The sequence below is a fragment of the Abramis brama genome (assembly GCF_963993115.1).
Source record: "Abramis brama genome assembly, chromosome: 3".
NCBI classification, from domain to species: Eukaryota; Metazoa; Chordata; class Actinopteri; order Cypriniformes; family Leuciscidae; genus Abramis; species Abramis brama.
Window position 1 is genome coordinate 13,960,466 of NC_139965.1, and position 17,916 is coordinate 13,978,381.

The following is a 17,916-nucleotide window of genomic DNA, read 5'->3' on the forward strand; positions in this document are numbered from 1 at the left end:
TCACCTCAAACAGTTAATTTTTAAGCAATGCAACATGATGTAAGTGTGGGCATGGCTGCGGCAGCGCTCCCCCTCGAGCCAACCTCACATCAGCCCTTTCGCTCCAGCTCTTTTTCTTTTTTCTTTTTCTTTTGTGGATTTGTTTTTACAAAGGTGGGGGCTTTAAAGAATATTAAGGTGGCCATGTTTGTTAGATTCGTGTTGCACTCTGCAGTGCGCGCGTGCGTTACTACAGAGTTACAAACCAGGCAAGTCTGAAGCAGTGAGAGAGAAAGATCACACAATAAAAATGAAATGAAATACAAGTGCAATCAGCCATACTCCCCCCTCCAGTTACAGTGTGATTATTTTTAAGAAGGGAGGGGAGACATGAGAGAAAGAGAGAGAGAGAAAGAGAAAAAAGGAGGAGGAGGAGGGGGGGCGTTCTGAAATAATATAGTCAGCCATTTTTATGTAAGGGGATTTTTCTTATGGGGGGGGGGGGGGGGGGGGGTTGTTAAAAAATAAATATAAGGGCGGCCATCTTTGTTTCTCTGCCTTGTAGTGTAAAATATTCCAAAACGCCCCCCACTTTTTGTGTGTCGATTTGAATATTAAATAAATATCATAATTCGGACGGAATACACTTTTGGATCTCGCGGAACGGGGTCACGAGCGGGAATATAATGTCCTCTCTTCTCCGTTCTTGTGAGGAAGATGAGGGCACGGCGGTTAATTCCGAGGGAGGAGATTTTGATGAAGAAGAAGAAGACGACGGAGACCTGGACGAGAACGCAAGCGACATAAACTCGCCGGCGGCGCCTCGAGAAACTGCAGCAAGAGCCGCGCCAGGTACCGTACAGTCCGCGCGCGTGGGGCACAAAAACACATCGAAACAAACGCGAATCACCCTTAAACTGCGACATCTGCGCGACTGTATACTTCATCATGGATGCTCTGATGCTGTTAGGAATTGTGCATGCTTTATTTATCCGCGTGCATTTCGGCAAAGAGTTGCATAGAGTTTGGCTAAAGTTGACCGATCCCCTCTCTCTCTGTCCCGTCTGTGTCATTCATCAGGTCTTGTCATATGATGGTGCTTTTTCATCTCCCGCGGTGATCTGACAAAGGATCATTAAGCTGCCATCATCTCTCTCTCTCTTTTTTTTTTTTTTTACCCTTAAGGTTGCGGATATTTACTTAAGCAGATACAGAATAACAAGCCAATGCATTGATCTAAATGCGGGTCAGAAAGAGGCGCGAGTGTCAGGACTAACTGTTACCGCTTTGATTGTGACAATGTAAATAAACTTGACCCGACCCACTGCCGCCTTGTTCAGAGATCTGCTATGCTTTCACTTTGCAAAATGTCATGACAGTTTGTCCTCTGTCATCATCCCTCAGGCTGTTTGACTGTGACCATGTCAATAAACCGCTGTATTATTATGTGTATGGCATATGACATCAACAGAGATAGTGATGAGTCAAAAGTTTAACTATTCAGTCGATTAATGTGCTATCTTATAGCGCACAATCATAGCTTAGTTATAAACATGACGCTTTGTCATATTATTACGAGGAATGTGACGAGTAATGTTTTTTTTATTATTATTATTTATAATAACTGGTAAAATAATTTGTGACACCACAATTTTTAAATACTATTTGTCTTTAAAATAACTTTAGTTAATTCTAACTTTTATATTTGGGGCCTCGTATAGTGTGTGTCTCGCGCATTCCCACAGTGCGCGTGAGTCAGTCAGCAGCAGCAGCACGCGCGTCTTGTCTCGCCCCCGCGACCTCCATGTGCGGTTCATCTGGTGGTCTCTCACTCCGGGTGCAGGAGTTCACGACGAGGGGAGCATCAGCTCAGCTCACGGCCTTTCAATCCCCGAGCCTCGAGTGTGTGTTTCTGCCGCCTCTGGCTGGGGGGGGGGGGGGGGAGAGCTCTGACCGCGCGCGCCCCAGCAACAAAGACACTATCAAATCCAACTCATTAATCTTAGCGCAATGGCGATACTTCTGCGCTATTTGCTGTTAGTCAGACATGATATGATGATACAGTGCAGATACGGTGCTACATTTACAAAAACAAGCTGTATAATGCAGTGTAAAACTAGAAAGTGAGTAGGTGCACTTTTTAACGTAAGGAGGTATTTCTATCTTATCTGACCGTTAAAGAAAAAAAGCTCTTTCGTTGGTGTAGCCTTAACTAATGTCGTCAGGTTTATTAGGCATGTTGAATTATATTTTGGACTTGGTAATATTATGTCCAGAATGTTTTTGAATTTAAATGGGCTAAACGAGTTGTGTGTTTTACACAGAGCTGTCTGCTTTAAATGAAAGAATAGACTCGTGTCAACGTTTTTACATGGCTGCTGTAAATTGTCACATGACTGCAGTTGCCCCTTCTGAAAGAAAGATGATGTCTGTGTCAAAGCTCCTTTTATGGAAGCATAATACAGGGACCTTATTTGGAATATATAATATTAACCCCTTTTGATTTAGATGTTACCTCATGAAGCACATTGTAGATTAACTGACAACACAAACACATTCTGAGAGAGTTTTGAGTTTGATGGTTGTGGTTTGCTATTGGTCATCTCATGTGAGTGACAGCTTGTGAGTTATTTTGATTAAAGATTATGAGAGCACATAAATAAAAAAAATGATGTGCATGTATAAATCTTTTAAAATAAATACTGCAGTATTCCATAAAAAAAAGTAAGAATTGTCAATTTTGATTTCATGGTGGCTTTAGAGTAATTTATTCTGCTCATGCAGTGACCTGGAATTTTCATCTTATGGAGTGCCACATACAATATTTATCATCTTAAAATCCACTCTGTAAATAGCTTTCCATGCGAGCCGGCTGTCATAATTAGGTCATGTAGATAATTATGTTTGTGAGATTAATTAATTAAATACTACAGCTTAGTTCAAGTCATAAGTGGAATGACTTATTTCCTATGTGACAGTCTCGGTCTCTGCACCGCTCGTGTTGTTCAATAATTGAAGTGGGAAATGATTTGAAGGATACCTCAGAGGGTTTGCAAAGAATTATGGTCACTTTAATTTCATCAGTCCTCCCATGTTCCCTCATTTCCCTGCATCTCTCTCACTTAGATGATGGAGACGACATTGGCGAGACATCAGACAGGGACAACCTGGGGAAAAAGAAACGAGGCCCTAAGAAAAAGAAAGAGACGAAGAAGAAAGACAAGGACAAGGAGGGGAAGATGACCAAAGCGCGCAAGCGCAAAAAAATAGTATGTGGTTGATGTGTTTTTCTATCGTCATGTTCAAATGCATTTTTCATTAAACTTTTAGTTAATAGTAATCTGCAAACCATCAATTGATTTTTAATCAAATTACAAATTTAAGGCAAATTACATGATATGCTGATTAATTAGCCCTTATGAATCACAATATATCAATATATTATGTATAATAATATATCATATGTATTATATCAATAATATATACTGTATATATATATATATATATATATATATATATATTAAAAAACAAAAAACAGTTAAAAAACAAAACTACGTGCATTTTGCAGATTAACATTATTTTGGTTTTGCTTTGGCTTTGTGTGACTGTGCGGATGAATATGGTTCTTTCTCATAACTAAAAGAGAGAGAGAGAGATATATATTATCCTGCTGCTCATAAAACATTCACTATAGGCTTAAGATATATAACCAGGTTAGATGGAAAGGATCTCAAGCTGACTAGCTGAAGACGTTACTGTAGCTTTACATATTAATGGATATGGTACTGCGTCGAAAATAAATTCCAGCACAGCGCTACAACAACCATAATGAAATGCGCCTTCACAATAAATAATGCGTTACAGTGAACTCTGTTAGAGATCTACATATGGCTGTTGAGTGATAAAAACATCATCTCCGCGTCACTTTTACAACATTTCAAATCCTTCAGTTCTTGTTATCTACAAAAAGCCAAGCCAATGTTGATTCTTGTTTTTATTACAACTCTGTCTCGTTCTCTTTTTGCCAGCAGAATCTCCTCTGTTCGGCGTTTGTTTAAAAGGGTTTATTCCCTGGAGTTTGGAGATTTAGCTTCTCCATATCAACCTTTCTCACTCGTTGTGAAACTAGCCTCTGTCACTCCAACATCAGACACACGTCAAAATAGCCGGAGAAACTTCTCTCTATTTACGGATATGACGAGACTATGTCTCGGGCGAGTGACGTATGTACGCAATTTCTCGTGAAAACCATCCCGACAGGTCTAAAATATAAACGCTTATCATAGGCTTACCATAGTGGATCAGGGTAAGACAAAAACACGTTTTGGAAAAAGGATTGATTGAATTTTTGTTGATTTTGAATAAAAAAACGTTGTGTACATTTAAAAGTAATTGCGCAAATTTATTGTCACATTATTGTTTTTATAATTAAGTGTATTAAATGAATGCAAGTATATTGACAGCTCCAATGATATGTTCTTAAGGTTGATCTCACTTTCTCTGCCTCTTTCAGGACAGTGACATAGAGAGAGACTCAGAACCGGACTGTGCCATGAACTCTGACAGTGCTGCCAGCGATTACGGAGGGGAGAAGAAAAAGAAGAAGAAACACAAGGATAAAAAAGAGAAGAAAACCAAGAAAAAGAAGAAAGAGGATGAAGACAGCACACATGAAGAGACCACAAAGGTTATCCATTTGCGATCTCTGTCTTTTCTTGCTCTGCATGCTGAGTCGCATGATTCAGGTTTTGTTTTTCCTTATTCTCTTCTGTATCCAAACACAATCAGCTCATTATAAAGTGTAAAATTTAATACTCAACAAGTAAACACTTGTTTGGCTAAAGTTAAGTAAAGTAAGTTAAGTAAAGTTAAGTAGGAATTGCATTTTTCTGTGGACGTACTTTATTTAATGAAGAAAATGCAGTATTATTAACAAATTAACTTAAAGGGGTCATGGCATGAGAAATCACATTTCCTTTGATCTTTTGACATATAGTAAGAGGTCTGTATACCGTTAAAACATCCTGCAAGTTTCTTAGCTTAAAACGTCCTCATCATTATAAACAAAGCATTTATTCAATCTAGAAAACAGCTCATTTTGATATTTCGGGATCTGTGACGTCACATAGGCAAATACATTTGCATATGACTGCCTCCAGAGCAAGACATCGATGAATAGTTAAACATCATCACCAGGGCTTGACATTAACACCCGCCGCCGTTTTGCTCGTGGCGGGTAACACAGTCACTCCAACTAGCCACTTTGGCGGGTTGAATAATTGTAGTCAAAAGGCATCTCAAATAAGCCATATTGCAGTGTGACACTACGAAACTCCCATGAGTATTACATGCACACAGTGTTGACTTGCGCTTGCGCGCTAGTGACCGACAACACAGAAACGAAAGAGACAGCTAGCTGCCCTGCTGGAGTTACGTCGTCAGTGTTGCCAACTTAGCGACATTTTTTTCAAAAAAGCGACTAGCGACAAAACTAGAGACTTTTTGGACAAACCTCAGTATGTAAACCTTCAAATGTTGCCAATACTGTCCTGCGAGCGCGAGGTCTTGCTTTTTCCCCGCCGTCACTCGCTCTAGCTGCGTCTACCCTGTTCAGTGAATGGCTGAGAGGAGCTGTTCATCTGTTGAGCGCACGGCTGCTGATAGACGTGAAAGAGTAGTGTTTTTCAACGGACTTATCACTTATCTGTTTTTCTTTTGTTTTATATTTAAAGAATTTGGTTTAACCATTTTAATTTACTTTCTTTTCTTGTGCTTAATACTTGTAATAGGCCTACTCACTATCAGAGCTTTAGTTCATCCGGTTCCCGCACTCTCTATTCAGATAATTTTCCACATAACGTTAGGCCTATAAAAAATTTAGTCATTCACTATATCATAGCTACTCGTTATTGTCAGACAAAAAAAAACATAGGAAATGAGAACAGCTTTATTTGACATTCAGCTATTGTCAGGTTTCGTACAAACGAAGCAGGCAAGATGGTAAGTTTGATATTTTAATAGCAGAATGGATCGGACACAATAGCTTCGGGTGGCCATGGCGGAGAGGACCCCCCCCCCCCAAATTTCCTTGGGGAAATTATCAGGCTTTGACACTGGGCTGGATGAGGCAGGGGGCGAAAGTGGCTCTGGGCTGGACAGGACCAGTGACGAAGGCGGCTCTGGACTGGACAGGACCAGCGGTGAAGAGGGCTCTGAGCTGGGCGGAACCAGCGGCGAAGAGGGCTCTGTGCTGGGCAGCGATGAGGGCACTGTGCTGGGCAACGATGAGGGCACTGTGCTGGGCAACGATGAGGGCACTGTGCTGGGCAACGATGAGGGCACTGTGCTGGGCAACGATGAGGGCACTGTGCTGGGCAACGATGAGGGCACTGTGCTGGGCAACGATGAGGGCACTGTGCTGGGCAACGATGAGGGCACTGTGCTGGGCAACGATGAGGGCACTGTGCTGGGAAGGACCAGCTGTGAAGAGGGCTTAGAGCTGGGCGGAACCAGCGGCGAAGAGGGCTCTGAGCTGGACGGAACCAGCGATGAAGAGGGCTCTGAGCTGGACGGAACCAGCGATGAAGAGGGCTCTGAGCTGGACGAAAGCAGCGGCGACGAGGGCTCTGAGCTGAACAGGACCAGCTGTGAAGAGGGTTTTGTGCTGGACGGGACCAGCGGTGAAGACGGCTCTGTGCTGGACAGGACCAGCGGTGAAGAGGGCTTTGAGCTGGACAGGACCAGCGATGAAGAGGGCGTTGAGCTGGACAGGACCAGCGATGAAGAGGGCGTTGAGCTGGACAGGACCAGCGGCGAAGAAGGCTCTGAGCTGGGTGGAACCAGCAGTGAAGGCTCTGTGCTGGACGGGACCAGCGGTGAAGGCTCTGTGCTGGATGGGACCAGCGGCGAAGAAGGCTTTGAGCTGGGCGGAACCAGTGGTGAAGGCTCTGGGCTGGACGGGACCAGCTGCGAAGAGGGCTCTGAGCTTGGCGGGACCAGCGGCGAAGAGGGCTCTGAGCTGGGCAGGACCAGCGGCGAAGAGGGCTCTAAGCTGGGCAGGACCAGCGGCGAAGAGGGCTCTGAGCTGGGCGGAACCAGCGGCGAAGAGGGCTCTGAGCTGGACAGGACCAGCGGCGAAGAGGGCTCTAAGCTGGACAGGACTAGCGGCGAAGAGGGCTCTGAGCTGGGCAGGACCAGCGGCGAAGAGGGCTCTAAGCTGGACAGGACCAGCGGCGAAGAGGGCTCTGAGCTGGGCAGGACCAGCGGCGAAGAGGGCTCTAAGCTGGACAGGACCAGCGGCGAAGAGGGCTCTGAGCTGGGCGGAACCAGCGGCGAAGAGGGCTCTGAGCTGGACAGGACCAGAGGTGAAGAAGGCTCTGAGCTGGGTGGAACCAGCAGTGAAGGCTCTGGGCTGGACGGGACCAGCGGTGAAGGCTCTGTGCTGGACGGGACCAGCGGCGAAGAAGGCTCTGGGCTGGACGGGACCAGCGATGAAGAGGGCTCTAAGCTGGACAGGACCAGCGGCGAAGAGGGCTCTGAGCTTGGCGGAACCAGCGGCGAAGAGGGCTCTGAGCTGGACAGGACCAGCGGCGAAGAGGGCTCTGAGCTGGGCGGAACCAGCGGCGAAGAGGGCTCTGAGCTGGGCAGGACCAGCGGCGAAGAGGGCTCTAAGCTGGACAGGACCAGCGGCGAAGAGGGCTCTGAGCTGGGCGGAACCAGCGGCGAAGAGGGCTCTGAGCTGGACAGGACCAGAGGTGAAGAAGGCTCTGAGCTGGGTGGAACCAGCAGTGAAGGCTCTGTGCTGGACGGGACCAGCGGTGAAGGCTCTGTGCTGGACGGGACCAGCGGCGAAGAAGGCTCTGGGCTGGACGGGACCAGCGATGAAGAGGGCTTTGAGCTGCACAGGACCAGCGGCGAAGAAGGCTCTGAGCTGGGTGGAACCAGCAGTGAAGGCTCTGTGCTGGACGGGACCAGGGTGAAGGCTCTGTGCTGGACGGGACCAGCGGCGAAGAGGGCTCTGAGCTGGACAGGACCAGCGATGAAAAGGGCTTTGAGCTGGGCGGAACCAGCAGTGAAGGCTCTGTGCTGGACGGGACCAGGGTGAAGGCTCTGTGCTGGACGGGACCAGCGGCGAAGAGGGCTCTGAGCTGGACAAGACCAGCGATTAAGAGGGCTTTGAAAACTCTGGCTCTGGGAGAACGACGCTCACAGACTCTGGCGGGCAGGCGAACGGCTCTGGGTCATCAGGGCTGATGAGAGGAGGAAGATCGCTGAAGTTATCAACCTCGGACATAGGCTTGGCGGGCACGACGCTGTCAGTCACAGGCGCGGCGGGCATGACGCTCACAGTCTCAGGGGCGGCGGGCACGACGCATACTACCTTGGTCTCGGCAGCTCTGGCGTGAAGTGCAGGCTTTGCTGACTTCCGGAAGATGATGGGTGGCGTGGTGAAGATGGCTGGAGATGGTGGCGTTCCGGACCCGAACTGGAATGCCGGCTCGGCAGGAACCAACCGGATGATGAACGGGGCTGCGTAGAATAATGAAAGCTGACTCATCCTGGAATCCGAAGGATTCTGCATCTTGGTCTGGTCTTCTGTCAGGTTTCGGACAAACGAAGCAGGCAAGATGGTAAGTTTGATATTTTAATAGCAGAATGGATCGGACACAGCGTGAAAGGTGAGTAAACAGGAAGTAGATAATTGGATGAAGCTTAACTGAATGATAACAAAGTCTCTCTTTCTCTTGCAGATGCAGATGATGAGGATTCTCTGAAGATGGACTGAAGACAGGCTGAAGAAGATCGGGATTGACGGTAAGTATGCAGGTAGGTGTAGGAAGGGAGTCTGTGTGTCTTGTATTGACAAGACCAGACCATGACTGAAGGTTGAATGCTGAATATAAAGGGGTGAGATGACGAGGTACAGGTGATGATGATAATTACTTAGAGGAGAGTGAGTGCAGGTGTGCGCCAAGGAGGATTCTGGGGATAGCAAGGCTGGTGGACCACGGCTCACGGGTGCAGATCTGGCGGTCCGCGGCGTTACTCCAACAAATACTCCAACAATTTCCCACTTGTGGTCCATGCTCATTTTATTCATGAAGTTATAGTTCATCCTTAATTTTAATAACATTTAATGTATTATGTCTTAATATCCACAACAAGTGAAAATTAAAACGTGATGGTCAGCAAACCAGAAAGTGCACCACACCACCGGTCTGATGCATGGACCGCTCTTGGACCACCATCATATTCAGTTTATTAACTTACCATTACACAAATGTTCAGTAAATGCATGTATGCCTAGGCTAAATACTGTTTTGACAGTGGCATCATAAAATGCTTGATATGACTCATACCATATGAAGGCTACAGTAGCCTAGCTAACGTGAACGATAATGCTAACTAACGTTACAAACATCCCTGCAAAACTCACCACAACTTTGTAGGTCTTGTCCCTCATGCTGGCCCTTACAAAACCCACAAGCTGACCCTCGGACACGCTAACGTTACACTCAACTACATGACCTGATTTGAAGTGGTTTTCACAATTTGAACACTTTTGTTTTCCTCCTTGAAAAAAGCCATCATGGCAGTCAAGAGATCATGATTGCACTGATAAGTCTACCGTGCAAAAACGCAACACAGGTTTTTTTTATATATATATTTTTTATTAATGATCTTCAGTCTTCACGGACCTTCGCGGGGTTTAACAGACAGTTCCACGAGTTCCACCAATCAGATCAGATCATGACCCCTTTAATAAAGTAAAGTTACCTAGTTGCAAGAACACTTTAATCCAGATCTACAGTAGGGTTAAAGTATTATATTTTACATAATTATTTAAAATATTTGCATTTATATGCAGAGAACTTGCTGAAATTCCACAGGATCTAAGTTCACCAGGGGAAAACTAATCATCTTAACACTGATTTCCTACAAAACACAAATACCAACTACAACAAAACAACAGAGTTCAAAAGAATTCAAGCCCATGATAAATTCCCTTGATTTTACCAAGCATACATAATAATTAATTGAATATTAGATAGCGGTTAGTATTTACTGTGTATCAGAATATGAATGGCTTTCATCTGCAGAGCTGGTGTTAGTGCTGTATATGCAAGAAATTTGCCTCAGTGTAAGGTGTTTGCAGACAGAAACTTCACACATTCACAAACACATATGCAAGCACATCATCAGAGGTTATTCTCGCACTTGCATCCAGAAATTATGAAAGAATGACATGCACAAACTGTGACATGATGTTTCTAACTGTTGCATGGCCATGATAATGTACCACACACATAATTACTGATCCAGCTAACATGTAGCGGAGCCCAGATGTGTCCAGATGTTTATTACCCATCCACACTGTGACAGCCATATGATGAAGCCTCTCTTCCAGCCGGTAGAGATGAAAACATCAGCCCAGCTGGCTAGAGAGTGGGGGCTGGAAGATGTCGATCACACATTCACAGAAGAAGATTACCGCACACTAACCAACTACAAGGCCTTCAGCCAGTTCATGAGGTACTGACTTGCACCAGGGCTTTCACACATTGTAGTTCCTTTCCTTTGTATTAAATGTATTATATCGTCTGCAGACCCATGATTGCTAAGAAGAACCCTAAAATCCCCATGTCCAAGATGATGACCATTCTGGGGGCCAAATGGCGTGAGTTCAGCACCAATAATCCGTTCAAAGGCTCGGCCGCAGCCGTCGCTGCCGTAGCCGCCGCCGCCGCGTTAGCCGTTGCTGAGCAGGTCTCGGCAGCATCGGCCTCCCCTGAACCCCCACCTCAGCCACCACCACTTCGCAAGGCCAAGACCAAAGAGGGCAAAGGTAAGGGGTCAGAAAGCATGGGCAGCTTTATGGGTTTCAGTACAGGTACAACACACAGCACTAAAAATGTCTGGTTTTGTAGGATTGATAGCAATATCTTAAAAATTATAAAACGTTTCTTCTATTTTTATATTCAGATGACCTTTGTCGTCATCTTAGCGGACACTTAAAGTGCCCCTATTATGCTATTTTAAAGGTTCCTAATTTTGTCTCCTACAATAGATTTTCATGCATTCAAGATAAAAAAACAGTTTCATTTTCTCAGAATATACATTGCACGTCACCTCATTTCACAAAGATTCAGTCTCTCTAAACCCCTCCTTTCCGAAAGCCTACTCTGCTCTGGTAATATTCAAAAAAGCATAATAGAGGCACTTTAAATCTCACTTATGAAACACTAAGACATTTAATTTAATTGCATATTTAATAGCAAATTAATATTACTCTTTTATACTGCACCTCATTGAACTTGTAGCTTTTAAAAAATATATATTTTTAGTTTTTTAGCGTATTCTTTTTTTATCCAGACAAAATGCTATCTAATTTTAATACTGCCCATTTATTGGTTATTGGCAGGCCCTGGCTACAAGAAACGCAGTAAGAGTCCTCGTGTCTCAGACAAGAAGAAGCCAAAACCCAAGAAAATGGCTCCTCTGCGCATTAAACTGGGAGCACTTGGTAACAAGAGGAAGAAGAGCAGTTCGGTGAGAGTGTGTGTGTGTAATGCATATCCCCGTAAATGTGTGTTGGGTGCAGTAGTTGTGTTTGATTGTATGTTTTATGCAGAGTGAGGAGGTGGATGAGGACGACTCTGAGCAGGAGAACTCCAGCGTTCATAGCTCCTCAGTCCGATCTGACAGCTCGGGACGGGTCAAGAAGAACAAAAGGGGTCGTCCGGCGAAGAAGAAGAAAAAGGGTGAGATCCCCCCCCCATCTTTGTATTGGATCTGTTTTTAAAAACAATGCATCTGTTTAACAGCTTGATTTAATAAATAAAGCAAAAAATCCTAATGTTTTTTTAAAAAACATTTATGCTTTTCGTACAAATTATAATCATTCCTCATTCTTGTGCCCCAAAATGATATTAGTTTCTTAGTTCATTACCATAGGATTGTGGGTAAGTACCCATTGCGGTTTGGATGCACACCGATAATGGCTAAAAATTGCTTTTAAAATCTTCTTACTGAAGTGGACATTATTTTATGTTTTATTGTTATTTTATTTATTTAGAAAAACAGGGACAGCGTACAATAAACATTAACCTCAAGGGGAGAGATGCATAGTACCAGGTTTTAGCTCAAGAGCTAATTTCCACCCGTAGTCCCTGGGCAGGCTGATGTTATAATAAAATACATAATACATCATACATACATGAATAATGGAATTTACATTGACCAAATAAATAATCATAAAAAATCAAGTCTTCAGATACACAACATTGGTCACATGTGGGTGCAGGTTTGATTTGACAAAAACATTATGCTCGCTTATGCTCGTATCTCTCTCTTTCTTTCTCAGTGCTGGGTGATGAGGATGGCGATGGCTATGAGACTGACCATCAGGACTACTGCGAGGTGTGTCAGCAGGGAGGAGAGATCATCCTGTGTGATACCTGTCCTCGAGCGTACCACCTGGTGTGCCTTGAGCCTGAGCTGGAGAAAGCGCCCGAGGGCAAGTGGAGCTGCCCTCACTGTGTGAGTCACATCAACCCAAACCTACAGAATCACAGGTCCATTTGAAACTGAAGGACTCAGTGAAGCCAGACATCGTCTGATATATATCCCACATTTTTATAAGAGCAGATCATCAACAAACCTTCATCATATACAGTATGAGATCAAACAGGATGTTTTCAGTTTGTTATTCCTCTCTGTAGGATCTTCACATTGAGCTTTTCTAGATTTATTCCCTAGTGAAAAATAAATATGCTAAAATGTATTTGAAATACATTTATTTTATGCTAAGTATACTACAAATGCATTTACATATTTATGTACGTAATATAAATACCCTGCAATTGTACTTTTGGTATCCTAAATTTGTATACTAAAAGTCTGCTAGATTGGAACAACTAATTTTGTACTAAATGCACTTTATCCAGAAGTAGTGCTGAGGTCCAACTAAAGAAAATATTTAAGTTTATTTGATTGTGCTAAAGTGGAACTATTGCAAGTATACTTTAAGTACACTTTAAATATCTTGCATATAAAGACTGATATTATACAGAGATCATACTATCCCTACTTATATTGATATTAAAGGGGTCATCGGATGCCCATTTTCCACAAGTTGGTATGATTCTTTAGGGTGTTCGTGTAAAGTTTGTAATATACTTTGGTTAAAATTCCTCAATGGTTGTGTAAAACAACACCCTTTTCACCTCCTCAAAAACAGCTCTGTTCACAGCGACCCGTTTCGGTGCGTGTCTCTTTAAATGATAATGAGCAACTGCTCACCCCACCCCTCTCTTCCATGGGGGGTGTCGAATGGCTGAGCGGAGCATGAGCAATATATTCATAGCAATCATATTGCTCAGAAAATCCAAACGGCTTGATTATTGAGAGTGTTTAGACTTTTTGAGGATAAAAAAAAAAGGAGTGCATTGATTTTTTTCATTGTATGGTGGTTGTGTCCACACACTGCAAAGACACATTTATAAAAGTTATAAACACCATATAAAAGTGAATTTTGCATCTGATGACCCCTTTAAAACACATTTTAGGCTTAATATTAAGAAATGTGCATTGTGCAATAAAGAAGTGCTCCAAGTAAAGTTTAATTATAATCCTTATATCAGTAAGTCTCAAGTGATATGTCAGTAAATATGTTAATGTATTTGTAGTATACATAAATACATTTTGGTGTAGGTTTTCACTAGGGTTGTAATTAAAGTCTATATCTTTCAGGAGAAAGAAGGGATCCAGTGGGAAGCAAAGGAAGAAGACTTTGAGGACTTTGAAGAGGAGTGTGACGATGTCCGGGATGTGGAGGCAGGCCTGGGTGGAGAGGAAGAGGAGGATGATCACATAGAGTTCTGTCGCGTGTGTAAAGATGGAGGAGAGCTGCTGTGCTGTGACTCCTGCCCGTCATCCTATCACATTCACTGCCTGAACCCCCCACTGCCCGAGATCCCCAACGGAGAGTGGCTCTGTCCACGCTGCACTGTGAGTAATGCTCTGCCACCACACACGTGGTTCTTCAACGACTGGCAATTTTATCTCCAATGGCTTAATATTGACTTCTTTTTGTTGTATTGAAAGTGTCTTGAAAACTTTTTACAATAACTGATATATGCTGATTTTCAAATGTCTTTTTTTTTTTTTTGCTTTTACGCAGTTTTTTTCTCTGACCCAAACATTAAACCTTAAACTACGAACTAAAACTGTGGTAGTTGAAGCATAAACCATTTCATTGTTTAATGTGGAAAAATGACTTGCTATGGGATGTCCCGTAGTTGTGGAGACACCATAACAAACTATTTTGTTGTGGTGACTCCTAATAAAGTTTTTTCCAAAAGTTATTATACTTGCTTACCATGGAGACAACAGTGTCAGTGAAGAGCATGCTTGAGATGAAATATGAGACATGTGATGTGTGAAGAAAAGAAAGAAATTCAAGGTAAATATCTCTCGTGAACAGAATATTTTTGTCATTTTCAAGCTGTAATTTTGTTCATATATGTGTGAAATATGTATGAGGTCAGTAAAAAAAATGTATATACTTTTATTCAGCAAGTATGCAAAGTCTTACATGGTTACTATATCAAACAAATGCTGTTCTTATGAACTTTCTTTTCATCAAAGAATCCTGATGAAAAATGTATTAGTTTCCACAGAAATATTCAGCAAAAAAATTATTGATAATAATAATCAAATTGTTTCTTCTTGAGCATATTAGATAATAACTTCAGCATATTAGAATGATTTCTGAAGGATCATGTGACAGTGAAGGCTAAAGTAATGATACTGAAAATGCAGCTTTGACAGGAAAAAATCTAGCATTTTATGTATTCTTAATAAGTACAATAAAATAATATATGCAGTATATATAAAGACTTGGGATAAACACAGGTGTGTTAACTGAGATGGGTTTAGCTGAGTTGAATTGGGTTGAATTTAGATTAGATAAGTCAGTTGAGTTTTTAGATATTGATTATTGTGGTTGGTTTGGGTTGTGGATAAAGTCATTTTTTAGGTTATTGAGTTTAACTTATACTTAGGGAAAGAAGACTAGCTTGTTAATTTTAATTTATATTTAATACATCAGAAATTCATCAATGGCCAGTCTATCAGACATTTGTAACACAATCGGCTGTTAACTTCTGTTGTCTGTTTTTCAGTGTCCACCAATCAAAGGGCGAGTGCAAAAAATTCTGCACTGGCGATGGGGTGATCCCCCACCCCCAGTTCCTGTCCCTCCACCCCCAGACGCACCCCCCGATGCCCCGCCCCTTCCGCCCATGAAGGGTCGCCCAGAGAGAGAGTTCTTTGTGAAGCTAACGGGACAGTCCTACTGGCACTGCACCTGGATCACAGAGCTACAGGTGCGAGAGTGAGACAGATGTGTGAGACAGACATAACTGTTATGCGATGTACAGATTTTCTCTTATCCATCTGTCCTTCCTCAGCTCGAGATCTTCCACTCTGTGATGTTCCGCAACTACCAGAGGAAAACGGATATGGACGAGCCGCCCAGTCTGGACTATGGCTCTGGGGGAGAGGAGGATTCTGGGAAGAGTGAAAAGCGGAGGGCCAAAGACCCTCAATATGCCATTCTGGAGGAGAAGTACTATCGATATGGCATCAAGCCAGAATGGATGATGGTTCACAGGATAATCAATCATAGGTGTGTGATTTTTTGTGTTAAACTACTATATTATACTGTATATACTAATACTTTGTAATGTCAGAAGATTAAAGTGTGTGTGTATTTGTGTGTGCACAGCTTGGATAAAAAGAGCAACTACCACTACCTGGTTAAATGGAGAGATCTGACCTATGACCAGTGCACCTGGGAGAGAGATGAGCTGGACATCCCTGAGTTTAGTGGGCACAAAACGGCGTACTGGAGACACAGGTGCAGTCATACATCGATGTTTCAGCAAACTGTCACAAGGGTTTGATTTTTCATTGGATAGTTCAACCAAAAATTAAAATTCTGTTATTTAAAGGGGCTATATGTAGAATTCAGAAACCGACACCGGTGGCCGTTAAATGAACTGCAGCCAGCAACTTATTTCTCGTGCTCGCACTTGTGCACACGTAACATACACGAGACAAGTATATTTGAGACTATAGACTATATAGATCTGGCTATGTGAGACTATAGTTTGAATTAATTCCTTTTCTTTGCATTACACCTTGACATTACAGTACAGAATGGCTCCTGAACATTGAATAATCATTCGCTTCATGTGTCATTGAACGGAAGAGAGGCTCTCGGGAGCGTAAACGTCACATCCTTTTGATTTTTCCAGCAAGTCCTTTACAAAAAAATCAGTCTACAGGCTTTCATAGACAACCTAAGAAGTCGAGGAAGGTCGTTTTTTTAAAGCCACACCGCGGAACTTTTGCGGGCGCTAGGGGCGCTAGACCTGTAACTTTCACGTCTAGCGCCCCTAGAGGCCACAAGCGCCGCAGCACTGTTGCAAAAGTCTGCTCCATGAGTATATCAGAGCCTATGGTCACGTGATGGCCGTAAAGCGATACGTTCTCCAGGTCACATGAACTGGCCAACGACGGTCCGTCTTCTCCAAACTTACATAGGCGGTATTTCAAGAGGGCAGCCCCGCTCGGAGCATTAATAGTGTCAAACGCTGTATATTGGCCTGAGGAATCATTTAAAATAACTCGTATGCGTCAACTCTTTAGGTCACAAAGTCCGCGGTGTGGCTTTAAGTTTCGTTACAAGCTGTTCACACATTGGCAACACAGATATCTTATCTATCCCCTTTAATCATCCTCACGTTGTTTTATTATATTTTTATTGTATTTTTTTCTTCAGTGGAACACAAAATGAGAATTTTAGTAGAATGTGAATGATCCTTATTCAATATAAAGACTTTTTTGCCTTTAATGTCCTACATCTTTTAAATAAACGTTTTTGTTTTTTTTCTAGCAATTATGATATTTTGAATGATGGAATAAGCAGTTCTAATTTTTTTTTCCTTATAGGGAGGAAGTGATGAAGGAAGACCCAGAGAAGCCAAGGAGGATGAGGAGGAGAGAGGAGAATGATGAAGCTCCAAGCACGCCTGTTAATGATGTTAGTGCCTTTTATATCAGTGGTTCTAATATTTTTTTTACAAAAAAGTAAAATTTTTGCCAAAATCAAACAAGCCCAGCCTAGTCAGAATGATGTTTCCCTATTTTTTTTTTTAGAGATGGACAACGCAACCAAATACAGAAACGCACCGCATATACTCACAACCAAATACAGAAACACACCGCAAATACTCACAACACAACCAAATACAGAAATGTGCTGTAAATACTCACAACACAACCAAATACAGAAACACACCGCAAATACTCACAACGCAACCAAATACAGAAATGTGCTGCAAATACTCACAACGCAACCAAATACAGAAACGCACCGCAAATACTCACAACCCAACCAAATACAGAAACGCACCGCAAATACTCACAACCCAACCAAATACAGAAACGCACCGCAAATACTCACAACCCAACCAAATACAGAAATGTGCTGCAAATACTCACAACGCAACCACATACAGAAACGCACCGCAAATACTCACAATGCAACCAAATACACAAACGCGAAACGCACTTCAAATACTCACAACGCAACCAAATACAGAAACACACTGCAAATACTCACAACCCAACCAAATACAGAAATGCGCTGCAAATACTCACAAGCCAACCAAATACAGAAACACACCGCATATACTCACAACGCAACCAAATACAGAAACATACCGCAAATACTCACAACGCAAACAAATACAGAAATGTGCTGCAAATACTCACAACGCAACCAAATACAGAAACACACCGCAAATACTCACAACGCAACCAAATACAGAAATGTGCTGCAAATACTCACAACGCAACCAAATACAG

At 42.9% G+C, this 17,916-nt stretch overlaps 1 protein-coding gene across 4 annotated transcripts in view; it reads left to right on the plus strand.

Annotated features, from left to right (window-relative positions):
• Positions 1-427: 427 nt before the first annotated feature.
• The window catches only part of chd3 (chromodomain helicase DNA binding protein 3), a 64,259-nt gene continuing 46,770 nt past the window's right edge, over positions 428-17,916 (plus strand). For 2 of the 4 annotated variants that reach the window (XM_084107823.1, XM_084107821.1), the window contains exons 1-13: positions 428-831; positions 3,106-3,248; positions 4,493-4,666; positions 10,388-10,512; positions 10,587-10,825; positions 11,402-11,529; positions 11,612-11,741; positions 12,344-12,519; positions 13,732-13,989; positions 15,165-15,368; positions 15,453-15,670; positions 15,770-15,901; positions 16,999-17,089. In XM_084107823.1, coding sequence (XP_083963949.1) covers positions 666-831; positions 3,106-3,248; positions 4,493-4,666; positions 10,388-10,512; positions 10,587-10,825; positions 11,402-11,529; positions 11,612-11,741; positions 12,344-12,519; positions 13,732-13,989; positions 15,165-15,368; positions 15,453-15,670; positions 15,770-15,901; positions 16,999-17,089 — 2,184 coding nt within the window. In that variant the 5' untranslated portion in view covers positions 428-665. The remainder of the gene's footprint in view (positions 832-3,105; positions 3,249-4,492; positions 4,667-10,387; positions 10,513-10,586; positions 10,826-11,401; positions 11,530-11,611; positions 11,742-12,343; positions 12,520-13,731; positions 13,990-15,164; positions 15,369-15,452; positions 15,671-15,769; positions 15,902-16,998; positions 17,090-17,916) is intronic. The other 2 variants (XM_084107824.1, XM_084107822.1) reach the window with 1 other exon arrangement.